This window comes from Cavia porcellus, unplaced genomic scaffold (assembly GCF_034190915.1).
Source record: "Cavia porcellus strain 051 isolate PalLab524CR breed Dunkin Hartley unplaced genomic scaffold, mCavPor4.1 scaffold_23, whole genome shotgun sequence".
Taxonomy (NCBI): domain Eukaryota; kingdom Metazoa; phylum Chordata; class Mammalia; order Rodentia; family Caviidae; genus Cavia; species Cavia porcellus.
The window spans coordinates 34,932,999-34,954,303 of NW_026947506.1; the positions used below are offsets into that span (position 1 = coordinate 34,932,999).

General features: G+C 51.3%; 2 protein-coding genes across 2 annotated transcripts; both read left to right on the top strand.

Moving 5' to 3' along the window:
* Positions 1–1,707: 1,707 nt before the first annotated feature.
* LOC106027729 (speedy protein E4-like) lies at positions 1,708–7,191 on the top strand. Its single transcript, XM_013152558.2, has 5 exons — positions 1,708–1,819; positions 4,043–4,101; positions 4,673–4,758; positions 6,733–6,901; positions 7,051–7,191. The coding sequence occupies exons 1-5, from the start codon at positions 1,708–1,710 to the stop codon at positions 7,189–7,191; spliced, it is 567 nt and encodes a 188-aa protein (XP_013008012.2).
* Positions 7,192–14,202: 7,011 nt separating this feature from the next.
* LOC100721522 (putative speedy protein E21) lies at positions 14,203–17,959 on the top strand. The gene is made up of 6 exons (XM_013152557.2): positions 14,203–14,223; positions 15,677–15,950; positions 16,579–16,637; positions 17,206–17,291; positions 17,552–17,720; positions 17,870–17,959. Exons 1-6 carry the CDS (start codon positions 14,203–14,205, stop codon positions 17,957–17,959), a joined length of 699 nt encoding a protein of 232 aa, XP_013008011.2.
* Positions 17,960–21,305: the final 3,346 nt, after the last annotated feature.

The following is a 21,305-nucleotide window of genomic DNA, read 5'->3' on the forward strand; positions in this document are numbered from 1 at the left end:
CCACCTACAAGGCTTCCAACTAGAGTTGCAAAGAGGGTAGAGAGGCAGAGTAGAGTTAGACTCACACAAGGTCACTAAGCTTGCAGGCTCTCATCCAACAGGAAGGACCCAGCCTTTCTTGGACCCAAACTGGCCAGTTTAACTGTATAAAGCCAGCACTGTGCTTGGTCAATCCTCCTCCACTGCTGGTGTCCAGATCAATGCTGAGCATCAGACAGTCCTTGCCACCCCTCCACTTCCCACATCCTCGACTCCTTCCCTGAGAAAAGTAAGGGTGGGTGTTGGTGTGGGGGGGGAGCGCCTGGAGAATCCAAGTCTAGGGTTCCAGCACTCTCCTGATGGCCTCAGGCCTCCTAGACAGGCCTCGAAGGCAGTCCTGAGCCCTACGACACCCACCCACTTGCTCAGGAGCCAGCACAAGTCAGGTAAGGAACTTCCCCTGCAGGAAGCTGCCCTGGAGAGTCCATCTCTATGGAGAAGAGAACAAACACCAGTTTCAAATTGTTTTATTTACAAATCAGGTAATTACATTTGAGTTTAGAACAGTGAAACACTTTTGAAAGCTATTAAAAAAATCTGCTATAGAATTGTATGCTTTTTTCTCACTGCCATAAGCTGGACACACACATTTTAAGGACACGGGAATGACCAAGAATGCTATAAAAATGTGTGCTAAAGGGGACGGGATGCTAAAGGGGCTGAACACCAGGACTCCGACAGTGACAGTATCAGAGGAACTAGAGGAAGAAGGGCCAGAGATCAGGAGAAAGGACAGCACCAAGTGTCCCTCACTTGGGGGGCCAGCCAGGACAGAGGCCCTGATGAGCCCAGGGCACAGCCTCATCCCGAGGACATCCGCATGGCATTCCAGGGGCTTGTCAAGGGCCACACTGGGCTTTGTCCCGTAGCCCAAGGCTGTAGGCTGTCCTGGGAGTTCCAGTGGGCCTTGGGCCTCCCATGTCCTTGGCCACTGATCCTCAGTGCCCCTTCTGTGCCTCCAGCACCATGAGATACAAGGGAGTTGGGGGACCAAACTGCACAGGGCAGACAGTGGCAGCACTGTGGGCAGGATTGAGCCAACACCAGAGGCTGCTCCTGCCCTTCCCAGACAGTGAAGGGAACACTAAGACAACATAGTGCCTGAACTGAAACTCACCACAAACTTTGCACCTTGCTTAGCTGCAAAGTTCAAGGGGTTTCATCAGATAAAATGACATGTTTCTTCACAGAAAACAAAAATGCAAGCAACTCCACTGAACTCTGTGGACTAACTCATGGCCAGAGACGGCACAGCAGGAGCAGACTCCACAAGCTGGCTGTCATAAGGGCCCCCACAGGGCACTGTGTGTGCCGGGAGGCAGAAGGCTGGCCAAAGACCCTTACCACTGGGGAGGGAACAGGCACCAGGGTCAAGGCCATGTTCTATGTGCAAACAAAGGAGAAAGACAGCTTGTTCATACAGGTTTGCTTTATTTCCACGGTCAGCCTGCCAAGAGGACCTGCCACTCCCAAAGGCAGGCGCAGGCAAGTGCTTCCTGGACAGCTGTTGGGTGCCTCCCAGTTGGTCTTCAGGATGCACCTGACACAGCCTACACAGGGCCAGTCCTCCAACACAGTAACCAACCACTCAGCTGCAGCATCCCTGTAAACACCACTACAGCAGGAGAGTAGCCACAGGAGCACTGCAGCCGGAGTTCAGGCGCAATCATGGCGGTGATGACATCCAAACAGGAGAAAGTCAAAGCAGTGCCCCAAACTGCCCACTGTGGACACCAGGGGTTTAAAGGCACAAAATTGTGTCGAGATGGAAGGATCCCAGGTGTGCTCACAGTGGAGTGAAAGAAAGCACAGGTAAAAACCCAGGAGCCGTGTGGGCTTTCTGCAGGAGAACCTTGGCGCCAGGGCCTGGCCCAGTGACCTGAAACATGAATCACTGGTTACTTTACATCCTTCTGTGAAGAGGACCCACAGCAGCAGCACCCGCCTGAGAACAGGCACGACAGTCGTGGCACTACAAGGCCAGGAGAGTGGGAGAGCTGCTTCAGTCTCAAGGACCACAGTGACCTCCGGTGTGGAGCCAGCCTCGAGTCAAAGGCAGTTCAAAGGGATAGGAATCTGGATTAGGACACCTGTGCATGTGACGCCTTATCTAGGCTCACTGGACCGGGTGGTGATGGTTACAGTACGATCTCAAGCTGCTGTCTATAGCGAGGCTTGCAGGCCTGGCTCTCTTCCCAGGTCTCCAGCCACAGTTTTGATGTGTCTCAACTCTGCACTGACTGCTTTGAGAGCCTGGTCCCTGGATGACTGCCTGTTCATTTTTATCTAACTTAGTTGTCTGTAATAAGTTGATTTTGCCACTATGCTGACATTATAGAGTGACCCTATCCAATTGACAAGGTCATGATGTCACTGAATGACACCATTTCCTACAACTACCCTCCTCTACGTGGTCCTGAGAAGGTGACCAGGAAGGAAGAAGGGTTACAGAACAGGAGGGAGGAGCTCAAGAAGGCAGAGATGAGAGAAAGCAAAAACAAGAGGCAGGACAAGGACAGTCAATTGATGGAAAACCTATAGAGCAGGAAAGGGGTCAGGAGATGAGATCCAAGAATAGATCGGAGAGGAGGTGGCTTAGGCAGAATTCCCTTCCCCAGTGGCTTAAATGCTCTACATGACCAGAGTTTGTAGGCACAGAGTGAGGGGACATTGGCAAGCAGAACTGGAGATGAAAGGAGATCAGCGAAGGTCACGGATGGAACAATGGCTTTGGAGGGACAACAGTGGAAGAAGTTTGGGATTTATTTGGAGAGTTGGGATTGAGATGGTTAAAGCTGAATTCCAAAGATAGAAGCTTCACACTTGACCTGGATTTCTTCCTCAGGGCCGTGGATGGCACCCAGCTGCCCACCTCAGGCCTGTGCTCAGAAGAGGAAGGGAGATTGGTCTTAAGCAGGAGCTGCAGGAGGACCTGATGGGTGTCTCTGATGGAGTCCCTGGGTTAGCCCCTTTACTTCCTACCTCCGTCCCATGCCCAGAAGAAGCACAAAGAATCAGAGGCAGAGCAGAAGAATCACAACCAGGGTGCTTCTGACTCCCCTCAGAGGAGAAACCCCAGACTGTCTAGCCACAAGTGGAAGAGGAAGTAGTCATTCCAGCCTAAGGAGGACAAGGAGAGGAGAGTACCCAGGTTATTTGATTTAGCCCCAAGGAAGATACCAGGCTCCCAACTTACAAGAGATGGAGGGAGTGTCTCTCCAGGTTTCACAAAGTGTTGCAGGAACCATATTTGGGTGTCATGGAGAAGCCTTGTAGCCTCAAAAGGAAGCACGTGTCCTCAGTGGAACCTTCAGCGGCAACTTGGTATGAAGACTCACAGTACCTTCTACCCAGTTCTTAAGGAACACGGGAAACTTCTGGTCACTTCCTTCACCTGTTGAAGAGAGCCTGCTGTGAGTCCTGAGCTCACCGTTCCTGGAGGACTCCAGTGCAATCCCTTTCCAGGGACATGCAGATCACAAACCTTGGTTCCATCCAGCCCCCTGTCATCCAGCAATTACTGACTCGCCTGAATTGGAAATGATAACAGCACCTGAGGGGCGACAGGATCATAGTCACACCAAGGTGTGATCATCACAAGAAAAAGTGACCGAGGGGCTGGGGATTTAGCTCAGCGGCATAAGTGCCTGCCTTGCGAGGAGGCGGTCGTGAGTTCGATCCCCGGTACTGATAAAAAGGAAAAAAGACAAAAAAAAAAAGTGACCCAGATGCCTTCTGACTGCTGAGATGAGGCATTCATGCTCTAAGGTCCAAACCAGGCAGAGTTGCTGCTACCCAGGTCCTCACTCAGTTGCTCCTTTGAGAGTCTCAGGGCTGAGCACCTGTCCCCTGCCTGGTGAACATTCTTCTTCCTCTTCCCATTCACTTGTCCCCAGCCCCATCCAGAATCTTCTCTGTGGCAGGCACAGTTCTGTTCCCTAATTTCCTTCCTCCCAGGGACTCCCTTGCCAGGCCACAACTTAACACTGAGCTCTCTTCACAGAAGATTCGGTCATCAAGAGTTTCTTGGGCTGGGACATGAACCTGAGGGCCTCTGACAAGGTGAGTCCTTCTCCCCTGAGCTGGGCTCTCTTGGTGGCACCGCCCAGGGAGGGCAGGTTCCAGCCCGACAGTTACTCCTCTGTCCCTGCTAGGAACTCCTACCTCAGCCTCCACCATCAGTCCCCCTTAGGACTCAGCATCATCTCCCTTCCAGGCCTGGCTGGCCTAGAGGCTGGATGGCACAGCACCCTGCTCTGCCTGGGTCTTCTGTAAGCTGAGCCCAGTCCACAGTTTCTTTGCATATGGCCTCTCTGGCTGGGGCTCCATGAAGTTCCTCCCTTCCCTCAACTCTCAGGGAACCCATTTGCTTTTACTTAAGAGACCCCCTCTGAACCACTGACCTCCATGACCTGTCCCCAGAAGACCCTTACAGGTGACCACCAAGGCCTCCCCCCATCCTCACTGCTCTCGTCCGCAAACAACCACCCTCCTCTCACTTCCCTCAAATGACCAGGGCACCCAACACTGGGGTCTCTTCTCTCTGACTGGGGCCCTGCTGTCCCCTACAATCTGTGTCCCCACATTCCTCTTCCTCCAGCTGTGCCTGCTGATTGTGTTCTCTTTCCAACAGTACCTCCTGGCCATGGTCATCACCTACTTCAGTCTGGCTGGCTTCTTCTCCTGGCAGTACCAGAGGATCCACTTCTTCCTGGCGCTGTGAGTACTGCGCCTCCCCCCACAGGCCATGGTCAGCCCAGAGGGTGGGAGGGGACGCTCACCTGGCCTCTGGCTTTAAACCTCTGTACTGCTGAGTGTAGCACAGGGGCGTCACACTGCGTGCTCCCATGCTCCTCTTAGGAATCTTGCAGTCTGCCCTCACGTTGGTTAAAGCATGCCACCAGGGGAAACTGAGGCCCCAGACAACAGAGGCAGGAAGAACCCATATGTGGGCCTCAGCCCTCAGGCCCGAGGGCAGGCATTTCTGACCCTTTGAGGGTTCCCTTCCTTAGCAATACCAAATGTCTTCTTGTCTCCTCCTATGGTTTTCTAGACCCATGGCCCATGCATGCCCTCCTGACAGGCACACACTGAGTGTAATGTGCTCCCTGCTGGTCCTTCTGACAAGTCTCTCTACAAGCCAGGGAGCCAGGGAGACGGGGAGCCAGGGAGCCAGGGAGCCAGGGAACCAGGGAGCCAGGGAGCCAGGGAGCAGGCTCTGTGTTGCCTGATCAGCCTTCAAAGATGGGCCCAAGGCTCGCCTGCCTTGTGGCTCCCACATCACTAAGTACTTCATGCACACCAAGGCCTAGCTGTCCCCTGGAACTCACCTGCTCTACAATCTGTCTTCACCTACCAACTCCTCATCTTGATGTTCCCTTCCTTTCTTTCACTACTCCTGCTGAGCATCCTTCTCAGCCTTTATCTCCTGTTTCCTGTCCACATGACTTCATATTTTGAACTTGAATAAAAATTACCTATCTTCAAAATATCCAAACCTCAATGGCTGTGGTGGTGCACACTTGCATTCATAGCCACTCAAGTTGCTCTCAGGGGAGGATTATTTTTGGTTCCAGGTATTCAAGATCTACAGTAACTCAATGAGAACCTGTTTCAAAAAACAAAACAAAACAAAACAAAACAAAAAAACCACGAAGCTGAGCATCGCTGTGCACTCCCGTAATCAATGCCCTCCCGTAATCAATGCCCTCTGGGTGCCTGAGGCAGGAGAATACGGCGTGGTCAGTTTAGGAAGCTGCCAAGACCCTGTTTCTGAACAAAACCTGCAGAAAAGGAGTGCAGATGTTGGTCAACCATAAAACCCTACATTCAGCCCCAGTCCTGCCAACAAACCACAACTGCCATGTCTCCATCCTTCCCGGATCCCTCCCTCTGCATTCCAGCAGCGCTGTCCTCAGGTCCCTCTGTCAGGACATCTGGGGCCCTGGTTCCTCATCTGCCCTCGCTCACCTAATCACCTTTAGGGATGCGGCTGCTGAGCGCTGGGTCCTGTGAACATCCTTAAAACGGCAGCTCGGTTCTTCTCATTCAGTGAGTGTTTCTGCTGCAGCACTGAGTCCCCCAGGGGCTCTGCATGGCCTTTGTCTACAGGTGGAGCTGGCCTGCCTGCCTTCCTCCTCTCCTTCCTTCCTTCCTTCCTTTCTTCCTTCCTTCCTTCCTTCCTTCCTTCCTTCCTTCCTTCCTTCTTTCATATAGCAAAATCTTTTGCCACAGGTCCTCTGCCAGAGGTCCTGGCAGTGGGGAGGAACATGTAGAACTCGCTGGTGGAATCCATGCATGCCCTGAGCTTGCCACTGGGGAGGGGAAGGCAGAGCACAGAAACTTACCAAGGTCACCTGTGCAGATGCTCCCCACGAGGCCAGGAGGCAGAGGCCGAGCTGCATGGAAAGACAGGATAGAGGTGGGGAGGTGGAGATGTCAGCTGCAGCTGGTGATGGGGCAGGAGGCCACCTCAGGCTCTACCCAGGGCTCCTGTCTTCCTCCTTGGGGTGGGAGGCACTTTCAGAAGAGCTCTGTGCAGGCTTCACCTCTGCTCAGAGCTGCTCTTCAGGAACTCGGGACCGGGCTAATGGCATCCTGGGCTGGAGGGTGCTGCATCCCCGCCTTTTCTCCATGAGCTGACTCAGGGTCCAGTGATTGTGCTGCTGACCAGCAGCCTGCTTTCCTTCCCAGATACCTGGCCATTGACATGGAGGAGGATGACCAGATTCCTAAACTAGCCATCTTATTGTTTCTCTACAACTGGAATTTGAAACTGGTTCCCCAGTTCCACAAGCTGCGCCATCAATTCATCTGCTGCATGGACTGGAACCTCAGGGTGACCCGAGAGGAGTGTGAGGAGGTGGGTGAGACGGGGCTGGTGGGGCTGGGCTGGATTGAGACAGAGGAACAGGGGATCCTGGGCATGGGTGACCAGGGACAGCTGGAGACTGGACATGCAGGTGGTGTCCCTGAGCTTTTCATCCACTCAGGGGCTGCTCTCCTTTCCAGATCCAAGCCTATGACCCTGCACTCTGGGTGTGGAGCCGAGATCGCGCCCTCATCCCTGGACCCTGGTACCCTGAGAACAGTGCCCTCTTGAAGGTGGGTGGGCGTCCTGGTGTTCAGACAGCACCGCTGGTGTCTATGTAGGCAATGCGGGGAGACCATGGGAGGATCCTTTCATGATCCCCCACCCTGTCCACTGTCTCTACATCAGTAACCAGCCTAGCCCAGGCACAATTTTAGCCTCTCCCTGCCCCCTCCAAAGTCACCAACCAGCGTGACAAGCAGACACACCTGGCCTGGGAAAGATGAGCTATGTGCTGGGACTCTGCTCTGTCGGACCGCACAAACAGTGGATTGTCCATGAGGCACAGATTTAGTAGCTATCCTTCCTCTCAGAGCAATGGGTCCAGGGCAGTGTGGATGAGATACTGGTTTTTGTTTTGAGTGAACATATATTGCCCAGCCATAAATTTCCATCTCCTGACAGAGCTGCATTTTCACCTTTTGTTCTTCAGGGAGAGAAAAGAAAGGGATTTATGTATAACAAATGAGGGCTTAAGGAGACTCTATCAGATGGAGCTCGCTGCCTGTGCAGGCATGGAAGGGAATTATCCCTGACTGAATGAGCATCCCCGGCTGCACGGAGATGCGTTTCTTGTGCTTGAGTGCACTGGGAGGTTTCCTATCTCGTATTTCCATTTATGCACGAATTTCTACTCTCCATAATTACACATCTGCTCCTCAAGAATCAGGGTGTGGATATTTGTCAGAATGATAGAAAGTTAACAAAGACTAGGTTCACAGTGACTTCTTACAATAGCCACATTCCAGTATGTGTTTGGGTAGAGGAATAAGCAAGGATTTGTTGTAAATCATGTGCATGTAGTGAGACACTGGGGCTTGGGATTAGGCTCAGCACCTGGGCTTCTGTCACGATGTTGACACTAGTAATGGTGATGTCACAGGCAGAAGTCCAGAACTTAAATGCATGTCCTGCACTAAGGGCATCATAAGTGATGTGCCGTCTTCCCCAAGGGTCATTAGATCCCTGAGAAGAACCACTCTCACTATGAGGAGGGAGCTAGGTATAACCTGAACCATCTCACGTGATCTTTGGAATGTGAGTCGAAAACACTGAAAACCACAAAGGGAAATGATGGCTCAGGATTGGGGCTAAGAATGAAGTGTAGAGACAGAGCTGGACCTGGATTTGGTCCAGACTATAGTTGGTCTTGGCATTTGGGTGTCAATCTTGTCATCTAGAAAATTGTCCCCATGGGTCTGACTTTGTCTCTTCTCTGCCTTCCAGATCTCTGGCCCAGGAAGCAATGAAATACACTCAGCACAGCATCCACCTGAGAGCTGGGAACCCATGGTGGGACCATAAGGGACGCGATTTTCTATAGCACCTTGCAAATTTTAGAATCCTCATTCAAACTTCCCTTGAATTAGAAGTAGAATATCTGCTGTTTGATACATTTGGTGCCCTGTAACCTGGACACTCATTGAAGATGGCCTGTGGAGTCTCCAGTTGGGAGGAAATCATTTGAAATATAATGACAGATCCATAGGCATATTGTAGATTTTTTTTCGTATAAACTATATCAGTGTACTGTAAGCATTTTGCCCATAGAAATGTTACTATGTATATTTGATGTAATATTGAGATTTTTCTGTCCTATTCTTGTACTATTTTGATAGGTAAGTTTAATAGATGGTTGTACATATATACTTTGTCTTTTAAAGAGATTTATGCATTAATTACTATAGTTCTGCAGACATTGTACTCACAGCCAGGGGCTGTGCCCTCAAACTCCTGCAGGTTGGCTGCTGAGTCTGACACACGGAGAAGCGGTGGGTGTAGAGGAAAGGCGTGTGCTCCTCGCGTTCCACACAGGACAGAGCCAGGCATTTCTTGTGGATGGAAAATAAAGATGACCTGTCGTCTCGCCATTCTCCCTGTGTGTGTGTGTGATCCTGTGGTCTTGCTTATTTGCCTTCCCGTGACATTTCCTCCCCACGGGGCCGTGGTTATTTGACTAAATTCCTAAGCTGTGAAAGGGAGTCTCGACTTTTTTTCAGTACACAAAGTAAACACAAAAAGCATCAGAGATTTAAATGAGAGCAAGAGACTGAAGTAGGAAAGCCAGGCACAGGGAGAAGGAAGCAAAGTCTGTGGTGGCCTGGACGATCACCCTAAACCCTAAAGGAAGGAAAAGCATCTGTCTGAACAAGGGGCACTGCCCGGGAATGGCCCAGGCGAGGAGGGAGCGCAGGCCAGGGGTGTCCCTTTGCCATTCCAGTCACAGGGGCTTCTGTTTCATAACCTCAATGCTGATTTGCATCTTAGGAAAATCTAGAAAAATAGAAACAACTGAAAAGAAATGGCAATAAGGGAGCAATTTCTGAGGAAGGAGATGAGAGGAGAGCAGGAGCTGTCCATGGATGGGGGAGAGGAAGGGCTGAGGGCAGATGCTGGAAGGCTGCAGAGCGGCATCTTGGGACCTGGAGCAGTGGAGAGCAGGGCAGCAGCCGGGAGGGGGCGGCTGGAAGCAGCTGGAGAGCCAGAAGAAAGCAGGGCTGAAGAGGGGCAGACAGATGAGGAGAGGAGAACGGGGACAGAGAAAGAAGCGGGATGGATGCTAAGGGCTTGGGGACGGCTGAGACATGGCATGAGCTGAAAGTCTGATGGGTGAGGTGGGGAGGGAGGGGGGGAGTGAGCAGAGCAAGTGAGGACGTGAAAGTTCTCAGGAAGGCAGAAGCCATCAGAGGCAGGCACCTTGCACTTAAGCCTGGTGAGCCATTCCTGAAGTTTCAGCACTCCAGGAGGCTGAGACAGGAGCGTGTCAAGCCTGGACTATTCACCAATATAGCTAGACTCTATCTCAAAGTACAAAAATCAGAACAGGGTTAGAGATGTAGCTTAACACAAAGAATGAAGGAATCCTGGGTTCAATCCCCTGAACTGCAAACAAATAGGGAGAGAGGGGGAGAGAGAAAGAAACAGAGAGAGAGAGAGAGAGAGAGAGAGAGAGAGAGAGAGAGAGGAACAAAGAAAGAAAGAATGAATGAATGAATGAATGAATGAAAGAAAAAGAAGGAAAGAAAAGAGGAAGGAGGGCAGCAGGGAGGCAGGGAGGCACCTTGCGGGCAGTTCTGAGACTGACCACTTATTTTTGGAAAGGCTGCGTCTACCTGAGCTCTCTGTTCCCAGCCTGGGCTGAGCCTGCGATCATTCTCACTCAGCCTTCCTGAGTGCTGATTTTGTGGGTCTGGGCTCCATGCCTAAGTCAAATGTCTATGGGCTAACTTTGCTGAATATGCAGACACCCTTCAAGAGTAACAAAAATAGTCCCTCCTTTTAAAGCAGGGTCAGGGATGGAATACTGGGATTATTCTAGGGCTCTATGTCCAGGCATTTTTTATTTTGAGACAAGGTCTAGCTAAGTTGCTCACGCTGGATGTAAACTTTTCCTTTCTCCTTCTTCAGCCTCCCAGAACACCTGATGACTGGCCTAGGCCATCACCCATCAAATGGTTTCTTCCAATACTCAATGCAAACTTTGTAGTGAGTATTATTTTCCGTTTGCTTTCTGTCAAGGAATGACAGATCTTTAGCTGAATGATGGACTGTGGCTGTGTAGGTCCAACTTTATGAATCGGTGGATCTGATAATCACCAGCTTGTGATGGGGAACTCAGGTCACGTAGTAACCTACTGTCCTATTCTCAAGGGTTCAGTTTCCACTAAGGACCAGAAGCCAGCCAAGAGCTGTTTTTCAAAGGGAGAGTGGTTGTCTACAAAGGATGGCAGAGCCTTGCTCCAAAACCCAAAAGACGTCCACTTCAATTCACCTGTGGGAGCCTGCCAGAGACTCCAAATAGCATCTCCACCTGCATCTGACACTTCAAGAACCATAGATTCTGATGGATCATATGGCTCTATTGACAGAGCAGCCTCTACAACCCTGGACCTGTTACAGAGCCTTCTCTTATTCTGAGTCCAACTCAAAACTAGCTATTTTCTGAGTTACTTGGTAAATATTCAAAATTACCTTTTATAGAGAGTTACTAAATTCCTTACATCTCACAAGTGGTGAGTTAGGATAATTAAATAGATCTGCATTATATATTACTTTAAATAGTTCGCACTAGGAACTATCAGAATTTCTCAGTATCAGAAGGAGATTTAAATGACATCTTAGACCCGGAAGTACTATATCATTAAAGAACTTCACCTTTACAGTTCTATTTCTCCAGAGTAATTTCTGATACCCAATTCTATATAAATCAATGCTTATTAGAGAAATGGATTTAATACAAGATATATAAGTGTGTGAGGATTTACAAGGTTGGCTTAGCCAAACATGGAGGCTCACACCCTCAAATCCAGCACTTGCAAGGCAGTAGGATCACCATGAGATCCAGTGGAGTCTGGGCTACGTAGTGAGAACATGTCAGAAAAGTAAAAAAAAAGTGGGGGGGGGGCTTAAAATGACCACCCACAGAGTCAGATGTGGCAAAATGCAAAAGGGCTGTTTGTGCACGGGAGCTCCAAAGGAGCCGGGTGAAGGCCCTCAGCTCACTGTAGTATCCCAAGCAAGTCCATCTCAGGAGGTTGAAGGGTCTGGAATGGAAGCCAGGAGACAACATCTAAGGAGAAGGGGAAGACTGGGCACCTCCAGAAACAGGTGGGAGCTTTCTTTCTTCCTTTCCCTTTTGTTGCATTTAGGCAGCAAGCCTATTGGTTGCTGTCACTCACACCTAGGGCGGGGCTTCTCTCCAGCAGATCCCTTCAGCCACACCCAGAACTACACTGATCCAATGTAGTTGGGCTTTTCTTATTTAGTTAATTATCACATAGTTTCTTAGTTAATTATCACTAGACACCTCAGAACTATAGGCACCAGTGGAAGTGTGTGGTTGTGGACCTTGATTTGTGCTGCTCAAGAAATCTCTTTGTAATAGGTAACTGATTGTGTTAATTTGAGTAAAAAGTACTCAACTTCATGGAATAGCATAGTTCCGGGCATGGAAGACCCACCCTAGGGAGGGTCGTGAACCCTCACCCCCCCCCCCCCCCCCCGTCCTAGGAAGGTTGAACCCACACCCTGGGAGGGTTGTAATCCACCCTAGGGGAAGGTTGTAACCCACCCTATGGAGGGCTATAACCTCCACCCTAGGGAGGGTTGTAGCCCAACCTAGAGAGGATTGTAACCCACCCTAGGAGGATTGTAACCCCACCCTAGGGGGAAGGTGGTAACCCTTCCTAGGGAGGGTCTGAACCCATCCTAGGGAAGGTTGTGATCCCACTCCATTCTAGGGAGAGTAGCAAGCCACCCTAGTAGGGTTGTAACCCCAGTCTATGGAGGGTTGTAACCCACCCTAGTGAAGGCTGTAAACCCCCTACCCTAGGGAGGCTGGTAATCCATCCAAGGGAAGGTTGCAAGCCCACCCTATGATGGTTGTAACCCACCCTAGAAGGGGTCTAACCCCACCCTAGGGGAGGGTCACAACCCATTCTGGGAGGGTTGTGACCCGCCCTAGGGAGGGCTATAACCCCCCACCCTAGGGAGGGTTGTAACCCCCCCTAGTGCGAGGGTCTGAACCCACGCTAGGGAGGGCTGTGACGACCCTCCCATCCTAGGAGGGCTATAATCCACCTTAGGGAGGGCTGCAACCCCCACCCTAGGGAGGGTTGTAGCCCAACACACAGAGGATTGTAACCCACTCTAGGAGGATTATAATCCCATCCTAGGCGAGGGTCATAACTCAGCCTAGGGAGAGTAGCAACCCACCGTAGGGGAGGGTTGTAACCCACCCTAGTGAGGGTTGTAACCCATCTTAGGGAAGGTGGCACCCCACCCTGGGATGGTTGTGACCCACCCTAGGAAGGGCTGTAAGCTTCCCCACCCTAGGGAGGGTTGTAAGCCTCCCCGCCCTAGGGAGGGTTGTAATCCCACTCTAGGTAGGGTTGGCCCAGGAATGGGATAAAAGGCGGCTTTCCTCCTACTGTTCAGACGACCTCTAGTTGCCTCTTCGCTTCCACTGCTCATTCTTCAACCTCCAGATCCAGACTTCTGTGAGACACCACGGTAAGGCCTGGACCTTTACCTGGATCCTTCCCACTCTCAATGCCAGGCTCTGGGTGACCACTGTAAGTCAATTTTATGAATTCATATATATATAATATATATATGTATGTATGTATGTATGTATGTATGTATGTATGTGTGTATATCTTGCATTAAATTTGCTTCTCTACTAAGCACCAATTTTTTTTTTTTGGACAGGATCGTGCTAAGTAGTCCAGGCTTTGAACTTGCAGCAACCCTTCTGATTCAGCCTGCCAACTGCTGGAATTCTAGGTGTGCAAAGCCATGCCTGGCCCAAGCATGAATTCTCTTGGACACAAAGGTACCAGATGGGGGAGGATATGTGTCTCCAGTACAGATTCCTAAAGGTAGAAAGGGGCAGTGAACAGTGGGCAGAAAAGCTTGGCTAAACTGAATGTTTTGACTGAATTTTTCCAGTTATAAAGTCAATGTCACCAGGATTTTTGTCCGTACTCAGGCCCTGCTCTTGAGGTCCTATTGTTTTTGAACTCCCAAAATTCCTGCCAACTCTGCTCCCTTATCTACCAGTCTATGTTTTCAGAAGGGAAAGGACAGAGGGTCAGAGAATCACATATGTTCAGAGTGTATGGTGGACACATACAGTATCTGCTGAGAAGAGAGACAGGAAATGAGAGGCCCTGAGGGGAAACCAAGGTGATTGACAGTTTGAGTCCTCCATTGTCAGTCTGGTACCTAGGTGTGTTTTCCTTCAAACTGGTTACCAGATTGGCACACACGATCATCTCAGGGGCTTCTGATCTCCCTCATGTGTGGGTTCAAAGCTTGTGGGTGTTGGCATGCCAGGGGCAAGAGCTGCTTCTCAGAGATGGTGTCCACTTGTGTCCTCTCTGGAGAAGCAGCATTGGCTTAGGTTCAGTTGAATTACAGAAGCGGGGTGCAGGCAGATCAGAGTCTGTTCTGTGGAGGGGAGGGTGGTGTTTGGGAGAACTCATGGCCACCAGCCACCAACCTCCCAGTGTAAGGACCAGAGTCCCCAGCCTCTCTCTCCTGGGTACACCCTGAGGTGGTGGTGGTGGATGATGAGATCCCAGGACAATCAGGTGAGGGGGCTGGAGACAGGAGCGGTCCGAGAAGGTGACCAGTAAGAGGGACGGGTGACAAGGAAGGAGGGGCTAATGAAGGCAAGACAGGAGACAGGAACGACAGGAAACAGGACAAGGATGGCTGTACGGGCTCCTGTCTAGATGTCCCCCAAAGCCTCATGCAGCCACAGTGGGGCTTTTCAGAGTGGCTGGATCTAGAGAGTGATGCTGGAATTGAGGGTGTGTGATCACTAACTCAGTCCACTGATTGGTGCTGAGCATAGTTCTGGGTAGGATTCAGGTGCCTCGCCGTGGGTAAAATATAAGGCAAAGAAAGAGGCTGGTGCTGGTCGCTTGCTGCTTGGGACTTCACTGCTTTGCTGCTTCTGCCACGCCACAAGCTGGTTCTCCTCTGTGATGCCCTCTGCCGTGCCATTGTGCCCTGGAGCCGGCTATTACAAACTGAGCCAGAATAAAACTTGCCTCCTTTCACTGTGGGTGTCTCAGCAACAAGAAAAGAACCTAAGACTAAGGCTCACAAATGGAAAAGCTGGGGAGCTGGAAAGGGGTCAGGAGATGAGAGCCAAGAATGAGCAGGGGAGGAGGAGGTGGCGCGGGTCCCTCCTTGATGAGGAAAGCGTCTGGGTGAGGAAAACTTTGTAAGCACAGGGTGAGGGGACAGTGGCAAGAAGAATGGGGCAGATGGAGATCGCAGGGCTTTGGAGGGGACAACTGTGGAGGAACTTTGGGGTTTACTTCCAAGGAGGGATTTGGGGTGACATGGTTGCTGAGACAAATACCGGACACCCAAAGTTAAAGAAAGGTTTCCTTCAGCTCATTGCCTGGCTTCCCAGCAGGGTGTATGGCAAAGGGGCATCACAGAGCAGGCAGGAAGCAGCCACCAGCCAAGCAGCAGCAGCCACAACAGCAAGACTGCCCTCTTTCTGTCCCTTTATACTCCATCCAGGCTGCAAATCTACTGATTGGTGTCACCCATACCAAGGGTGGGGCACCCGACATCCTTAATTCACCTTCACACACCCTAATCATCACCTTCAAATCTCCCCTCTATGACCACACAAAGCTTTGGGGGACATCGAGGTACAAACCAGAACACATGGTCAAAGGCTGAATTCCAAAGACGATGCTTCACGCTGGATCTGGGTTTCTTTCCTCAGGTCTGTTGGTAGCACTCAGCCCCCTATCTTGGGCCTGTCCACAGAAGAGGAAGACAGATTGCTCCTCAGAGTCTGGGGAGCAGCAGCAGGAGGACCAAGGAAGTCTACTCAGTGGAGCCCCTAGGCCAACACCCTTCCTCCTGCCTGAGTTACCTATCCAGAAGGAAGAGCAGGATTCATCGTCTTCAAAATCAGAATCAGAGAAGGAAGAGAAGGAGGAGGGTCATCAGGGGGATTCTGCCTCAGCCTTGAGGGGGAACCCCAGCCTCTCACCTCGGTCCCCTGGCCACAAGTGGAAGAGGGAGTGCTCCTCAGAGGCCAAGGAGGAGCAGAGGGGGGACCGCTGGTGCTCTGATGCAGCCCCACAGGACGGCATCAGGCTCCCACCTCGCAAGAGGTGGAGGGAGTATCTGTCCCTGATGGAAAAGGAGCAGCAAGAGCCATTGCGATGCCTACGCCCTGCGCCTTTGACTCACCTGGGTGACATGGAGATGCCCTGTGGCCTGAAGAGGAAGCACCTGTCCTCAGTGCTGCCTGTGCACCACGAGGCCTTCACTCGGCTGCTCGGTAAGGAGACTCCACACAGCACCTCTCCCCAGGCTCTTAGGAGCCTGAGTGACTTCCTGTCCCTTCCTTCACCCGTAGAAAGGATCTCACTGAGCCCTGAGCTGGCCTTCTACGAGGATTCTAGTGTCATCCTTCCCCAGGGGCACACAGGTGACAGAGAAGCCGCAGTCCTCAAAACAGATTTCTACTAGTTCCCAAATGTTCCCATCACAAAGCATGGTTCTAACCAGCCCACCTGATAGAGAGGAGCTGCTCACTTTCCTGAATGGAAGTGGATTCATGCAGCACCAGAGCAGGGACGAGGTCCTTGTCACACTGCTGTGCCCATCACGAGAGCAAATGACCAGGATGCCTCTGACTCCCGCAGTGGTGCATTTGTGTGTCGGGGAGGCCCCTGTGACCTCCTGAGGTCCTAACTAGGTGGATGTGGTTTGCTTCCCAGGCCCCACAGAGTTGCTCCTGTCAGTCCCAGGATGAGCCCCTGGCCCCTGGCCATTCAATGTCCTCCTTCCCCTTCCCATCTGCCTGACCCTAGGTCATCTCAGGCAACTGTGGTTCTGTTCTGTGTTCCACTTCCAGGGACTCCTAGCTAGCCAGGCAACAAGCTAACACTGTGTTCTCTTCACAGAGGATCCAGTCATCAAGATCTTCCTAGCCTGCGATGAAAACCTGAGGGCCTCTGACAAGGTGAGGTCCTTCTCCCCTGAGCTGGGCTCTCTTGGTGGCACCGCCCAGGGAGGGCAGGTTCCAGCCCCACAGTTACTCCTCTGTCCCTGCTAGGAACTCCTACCTCAGCCTCCACCATCAGTCCCCCTTAGGACTCAGCACCATCTCCCTTCCAGGCCTGGCTGGCCTAGAGGCTGCATGGGCACAGCACCCTGCTCTGCCGGGGTCCTCTGGGACTTGAGTCTCCCTGCATATGGCCTCTCTGGCTGGGGCTACGTGAAAGTTCTGAACCCTCCCCTTGGCTCTCAGGGAACCCATTGGCTCTCTGTTAAAAGATGCCCTCTGATCTAGGTGACTTCAGTGTCCTGTCCCCAAGACACCCTTAAAGTGACACCCTGGGCCTCATAGCCTCCCTTCCCCTTCTTGCTGTCATTTACTAACAACCACCCATCTCTCACTGCCCCAAAATGACCAGGCCACCCAACACTAGGCTCTCCTCTCCCTGACTGGGGCCCTGCTCCCCTCTCCCAGTCCATATTTCCACAGCCCTCCTCCAGCTGTGCCTGCTGACTGTCCTCTCTCTCAACAGTATCTCCTGGCCATGGTCATCGCCTACTTCAGCCGGGCCGGCCTCTTCCCCCGGAAGTACCAGAGGATCCAATTCTTCCTGGCCCTGTGAGTACTGCGCCTCCCCCTACAGGCCATGGTCAGCCCAGAGGGTGGGAGGTGATTCTCACCTGGCCTCTGGCGTTAAACCTCTGTACTGCTGACTGTAGCACAGGGGCTGCACCTCTGCTCAGACCTGGTCTTCAGGAACTCGGGACCGGGCTAATGGCATCCTGGGCTGGAGGGTGCTGCATCCCCGCCTCTTCTCTATGAGCTGACTCAGGGTCCAGTGATTGTGCTGCTGACCAGCAGCCTGCTTTCCTTCCCAGATACCTGGCCATTGACATGGAGGAGGATGACCAGATTCCTAAACTAGCCATCTTATGGTTTCTCTACAAATGGAATTTGAAATTGATTGCCCAGTTCCACAAGCTGCGCTACCAATTCATCTGCTACATGGACTGGAACCTCAGGGTGACCCGAGAGGAGTGTGAGGAGGTGGGTGAGACGGGGCTGGTGGGGCTGGGCTGGATTGGGACAGAGGAACAGGGGATCCTGGGCATGTGTGACCAGGGACAGCTGGAGACTGGATATGCGGGTGGTGTCCCTGAGCTCTTCATCCACTCAGGGGCTGCTCTCCTTTCCAGATCCAAGCCTATGACCCTGCACTCTGGGTGTGGAGCCGAGATCGCGCCCTCATCCCTGGACCCTGGTACCCTGAACACAGTGCCCTCTAGAAGGTGGGTGTGGGTCCTGGTGTTCTATGTAGGCAATGCGGGGAGCCCGTGGGAGGTTCCTTTCATGATCCCCCACCCTGTCCACTGTCTCTACATCAGGAACCAGCCTAGCCCAGGCACAATTTTAGCCTCTCCCTGCCCCCTCCAAAGTCACCAACCAGCGTGACAAGCAGACACACATGGCCTGGGAAAGATGAGCTATGTGCTGGGACACTGCTCTGTCGGACCTCACAAACAGTGGATTGTCCGTGAGGCACAGATTTAGTAGCTATCCTTCCTCTCAGAGCAATGGGTCCAGAGCAGTGTGGATGAGATACTGGTTTTTGTTTTGAGTGAACATCTATTGCCCAGCCATAAATTTCCATCTCCTGACAGAGATGTATTTTCACCTTTTGTCCTTCAAGGAGAGAAAAGAGAGGGATTTACACATAACAAACGAGTGCTTAAGTAGAGGCTGTCAGATGGAGCACGCTGCCTGTGCAGGCATGGAAGGGAATTATCCCTGACTGCATGAGCATCCCTGGCTGCACAGAGATGCGTTTCTTGTGCTTGAGTGCACTGGGAGATTTCCTTGCTCATATTTCCACTTTTGCACGGATTTCTACTCTCCATAATTACACATCTGCTCCTCAAGAATCAGGGTGTGGATATTTGTCAGAATGATGGAAAGTTAACAAAGACTAGGTTCACGTGACTTCTTACAATAGCCACATTCCAGTATGTGTTTGGGTAGAGGAATAAGCAAGGATTTGTTGTAAATCATGTGCATGTAGTGAGACACTGTGGCTTGGGATTAGGCTCAGCACCTGGGCTTCTGTCACGATGTTGACACTAGTGATGGTGATGTCACAGGCAGAAGTCCAGACCTTAAATGCATGTCCTGCACTAAGGGCATCATAAGTGATGTGCCCTCTTCCCCAAGGGTCATTAGGTCCGTGAGAAGAACCACTCTCACTATGAGGAGGGAGCTAGGTATAACCTGAGCCATCTCACGTGATCTTTGGAATGTGAGTCGAAAACACTGAAAACCACAACAGGAAATGATGGCTCAGGATTGGGGCTAAGAATGAAGTGTAGAGATAGAGCTGGACCTGGATTTGGTCCAGACTATAGTTGGGCTTGACATTTGGGTGTCAATCTTGTCATCTAGAAAATTGTCCCCATGGGTCTGACTTTGTCTCTTCTCTGCCTTCCAGATCTCTGGCCCAAGAAGCAATGAAATACACTCAGCACAGCATCCACCCGAGAGCTGGGAACCCATGGTGGGACCATAAGGGACGAGATTTTCTACAGCACCTTGCAAATTTTAGAATCCTCATTCAAACTTCCCTTGAATTGGAAGTAGAATATCTGCTGTTTGATACATTTGGTTCCCTGTAACCTGGACACTCATTGAAGATGGCCTGTAGAGTCTCCAGTTGGGAGGAAATCATTTGAAATATAATGACAGATCCATAGGCATGTTGTAGATTCCTTTAGTACAAGCTATATCAGTTTACTGTAAACATTGTGCCCATAGAAATGTTACTATGTATATTTGATGTAATACTGAGATTTTTCCGTCCTATTGTACTATTTTGATAGATATGTTTAATAAATGGTTGTACATACATACTTTGTCTTTTAAAGAGATTTATGCCTTGATTACTATAGTTCTGCAGACATTGTACTCACAGCCAGGGGCTGTGCCCTCAAACTCCTGCAGGTTGGCTGCTGAGTCTGACACACGAAGAAGCGGTGGGTGTAGAGGAAAGGCGTGTGCTCCTCGCGTTCCACACAGGACAGAGCCAGGCATTTCTTGTGGATGGAAAATAAAGATGACCTGTCGTCTCGCCATTCTCCCTGTGTGTGTGTGTGATCCTGTGGTCTTGCTTATTTGCCTTCCCGTGACATTTCCTCCCCACGGGGCCGTGGTTGTTTGACTAAATGCCTTAGCTGTGAAAGGGAGTCTCGACTTTTTTTCAGTACACAAAGCAAACACAAAAAGCAGCAGAGATTTACATGAGAGCAAGGGACTGAAGTAGGAAAGCCAGGCACAGGGAGAAGGAAGCAAAGTCTGTGGTGGCCTGGACGATCACCCTAAACCCTAAAGGAAGGAAAAGCATCTGTCTGAACAAGGGGCACTGCCCGGGAATGGCCCAGGCGAGGAGGGAGCGCAGGCCAGGGGCGTCCCTTTGCCATTCCAGTCACAGGGGCTTCTGTTTCATGACCTAAATGCTGATTTGCATCTTAGGAAAATCTAGAAAAATAGAAACAACTGAAAAGAAATGGCCATAAGGGAGCAATTTCTGAGGAAGGAGATGAGAGGAGAGCCGGAGCTGTCCATGGATGGGGGAGAGGAAGGGCTGAGGGCAGATGCTGGAAGGCTGCAGAGCGGCATCTTGGGATCCTGGAGCAGTGGAGAGCAGGGCAGCAGCCGGGAGGGGGCGGCTGGAAGCAGCTGGAGAGCCAGAAGAAAGCAGGGCTGAAGAGGGGCAGACAGATGAGGAGAGGAGAGGAGAATGGGGACAGAGAAAGAGGCGGGATGGATGCGATGGGCTTGGGGACGGCTGAGACATGGCATGAGCTGAAAGTCTGATGGGTGAGGTGGGGAGGGAGGGCTGGGAGTGAGCAGAGCAACTGAGGACGTGAAAGTTCTCAGGAAGGCAGAAGCCATCAGAAGCAGGCACCTTGCATTGAAGCCTGGTGAGCCATTCCTGAAGTTGCAGCACTCCAGGAGGCTGAGACAGGAGGGTTAGTCAAGCCTGGACTGTTCAGCAATATAGCTAGACTCTATCTCAAAGTATAAAAGTCAGAACAGGATTGGAGATGTAGCTTAACACAAAGAATGAAGGGAAGGGATCATGGGTTCAATCCCCTGAACTGCAAACAAATAGGGAGGGGGGAGAGAGAAAGAGAGAGGGAGAGAGAGAGAGAGAGAGAGAGAGAGAGAGAGAGAGAGAGAGAGAGAGACAGAGAGACAGAGAGACAGAGAGACAGAGAGACAGAGAGAGAGAAACAAACAAACAAAGAGAAGGAAAGAAAAGAGGAAGGAGGGCAGCAGGGAGGCAGGGAGGCACCTTGCGGGCAGTTCTGAGACTGACCACTTGTTTTTGGAAAGGCTGCGTCTACCTGAGCTCTTGTTCCCAGCCTGGGCTGAGCCTGGGATAATTCTCACTCAGCCTTCCCTAGTGTTGATTTTATTGATCTCGGCTCCATGCCTAAGTCAAATTTCTATGCTCTAACTTTGCTGAAAATGGAGACATCCTGCAAGAGTAACAAAAATAGTGATTCCTTTTTAAAGCAGGGTCAGGGATGGAATACTGGGATTAAACCTAGGGGATTCCCACAGAGCTCTATGTCCAGC

Coding starts and splice junctions, on each gene's coding strand:
- LOC106027729 (XM_013152558.2), top strand. CDS start 1,708: ATGGCGGTGATGACATCCAAACAGGAGAAAGTCAAAGCAGTGCCCCAA. Junction 1,820..4,042: donor TCGAGATGGAAGGATCCCAG/GTGTGCTCACAG, acceptor CTCTCTTCACAG/AAGATTCGGTCATCAAGAGT. Junction 4,102..4,672: donor ACCTGAGGGCCTCTGACAAG/GTGAGTCCTTCT, acceptor TCTTTCCAACAG/TACCTCCTGGCCATGGTCAT.
- LOC100721522 (XM_013152557.2), top strand. CDS start 14,203: ATGAGATCCCAGGACAATCAG. Junction 16,638..17,205: donor ACCTGAGGGCCTCTGACAAG/GTGAGGTCCTTC, acceptor CTCTCTCAACAG/TATCTCCTGGCCATGGTCAT. Junction 17,292..17,551: donor ATCCAATTCTTCCTGGCCCT/GTGAGTACTGCG, acceptor TTTCCTTCCCAG/ATACCTGGCCATTGACATGG.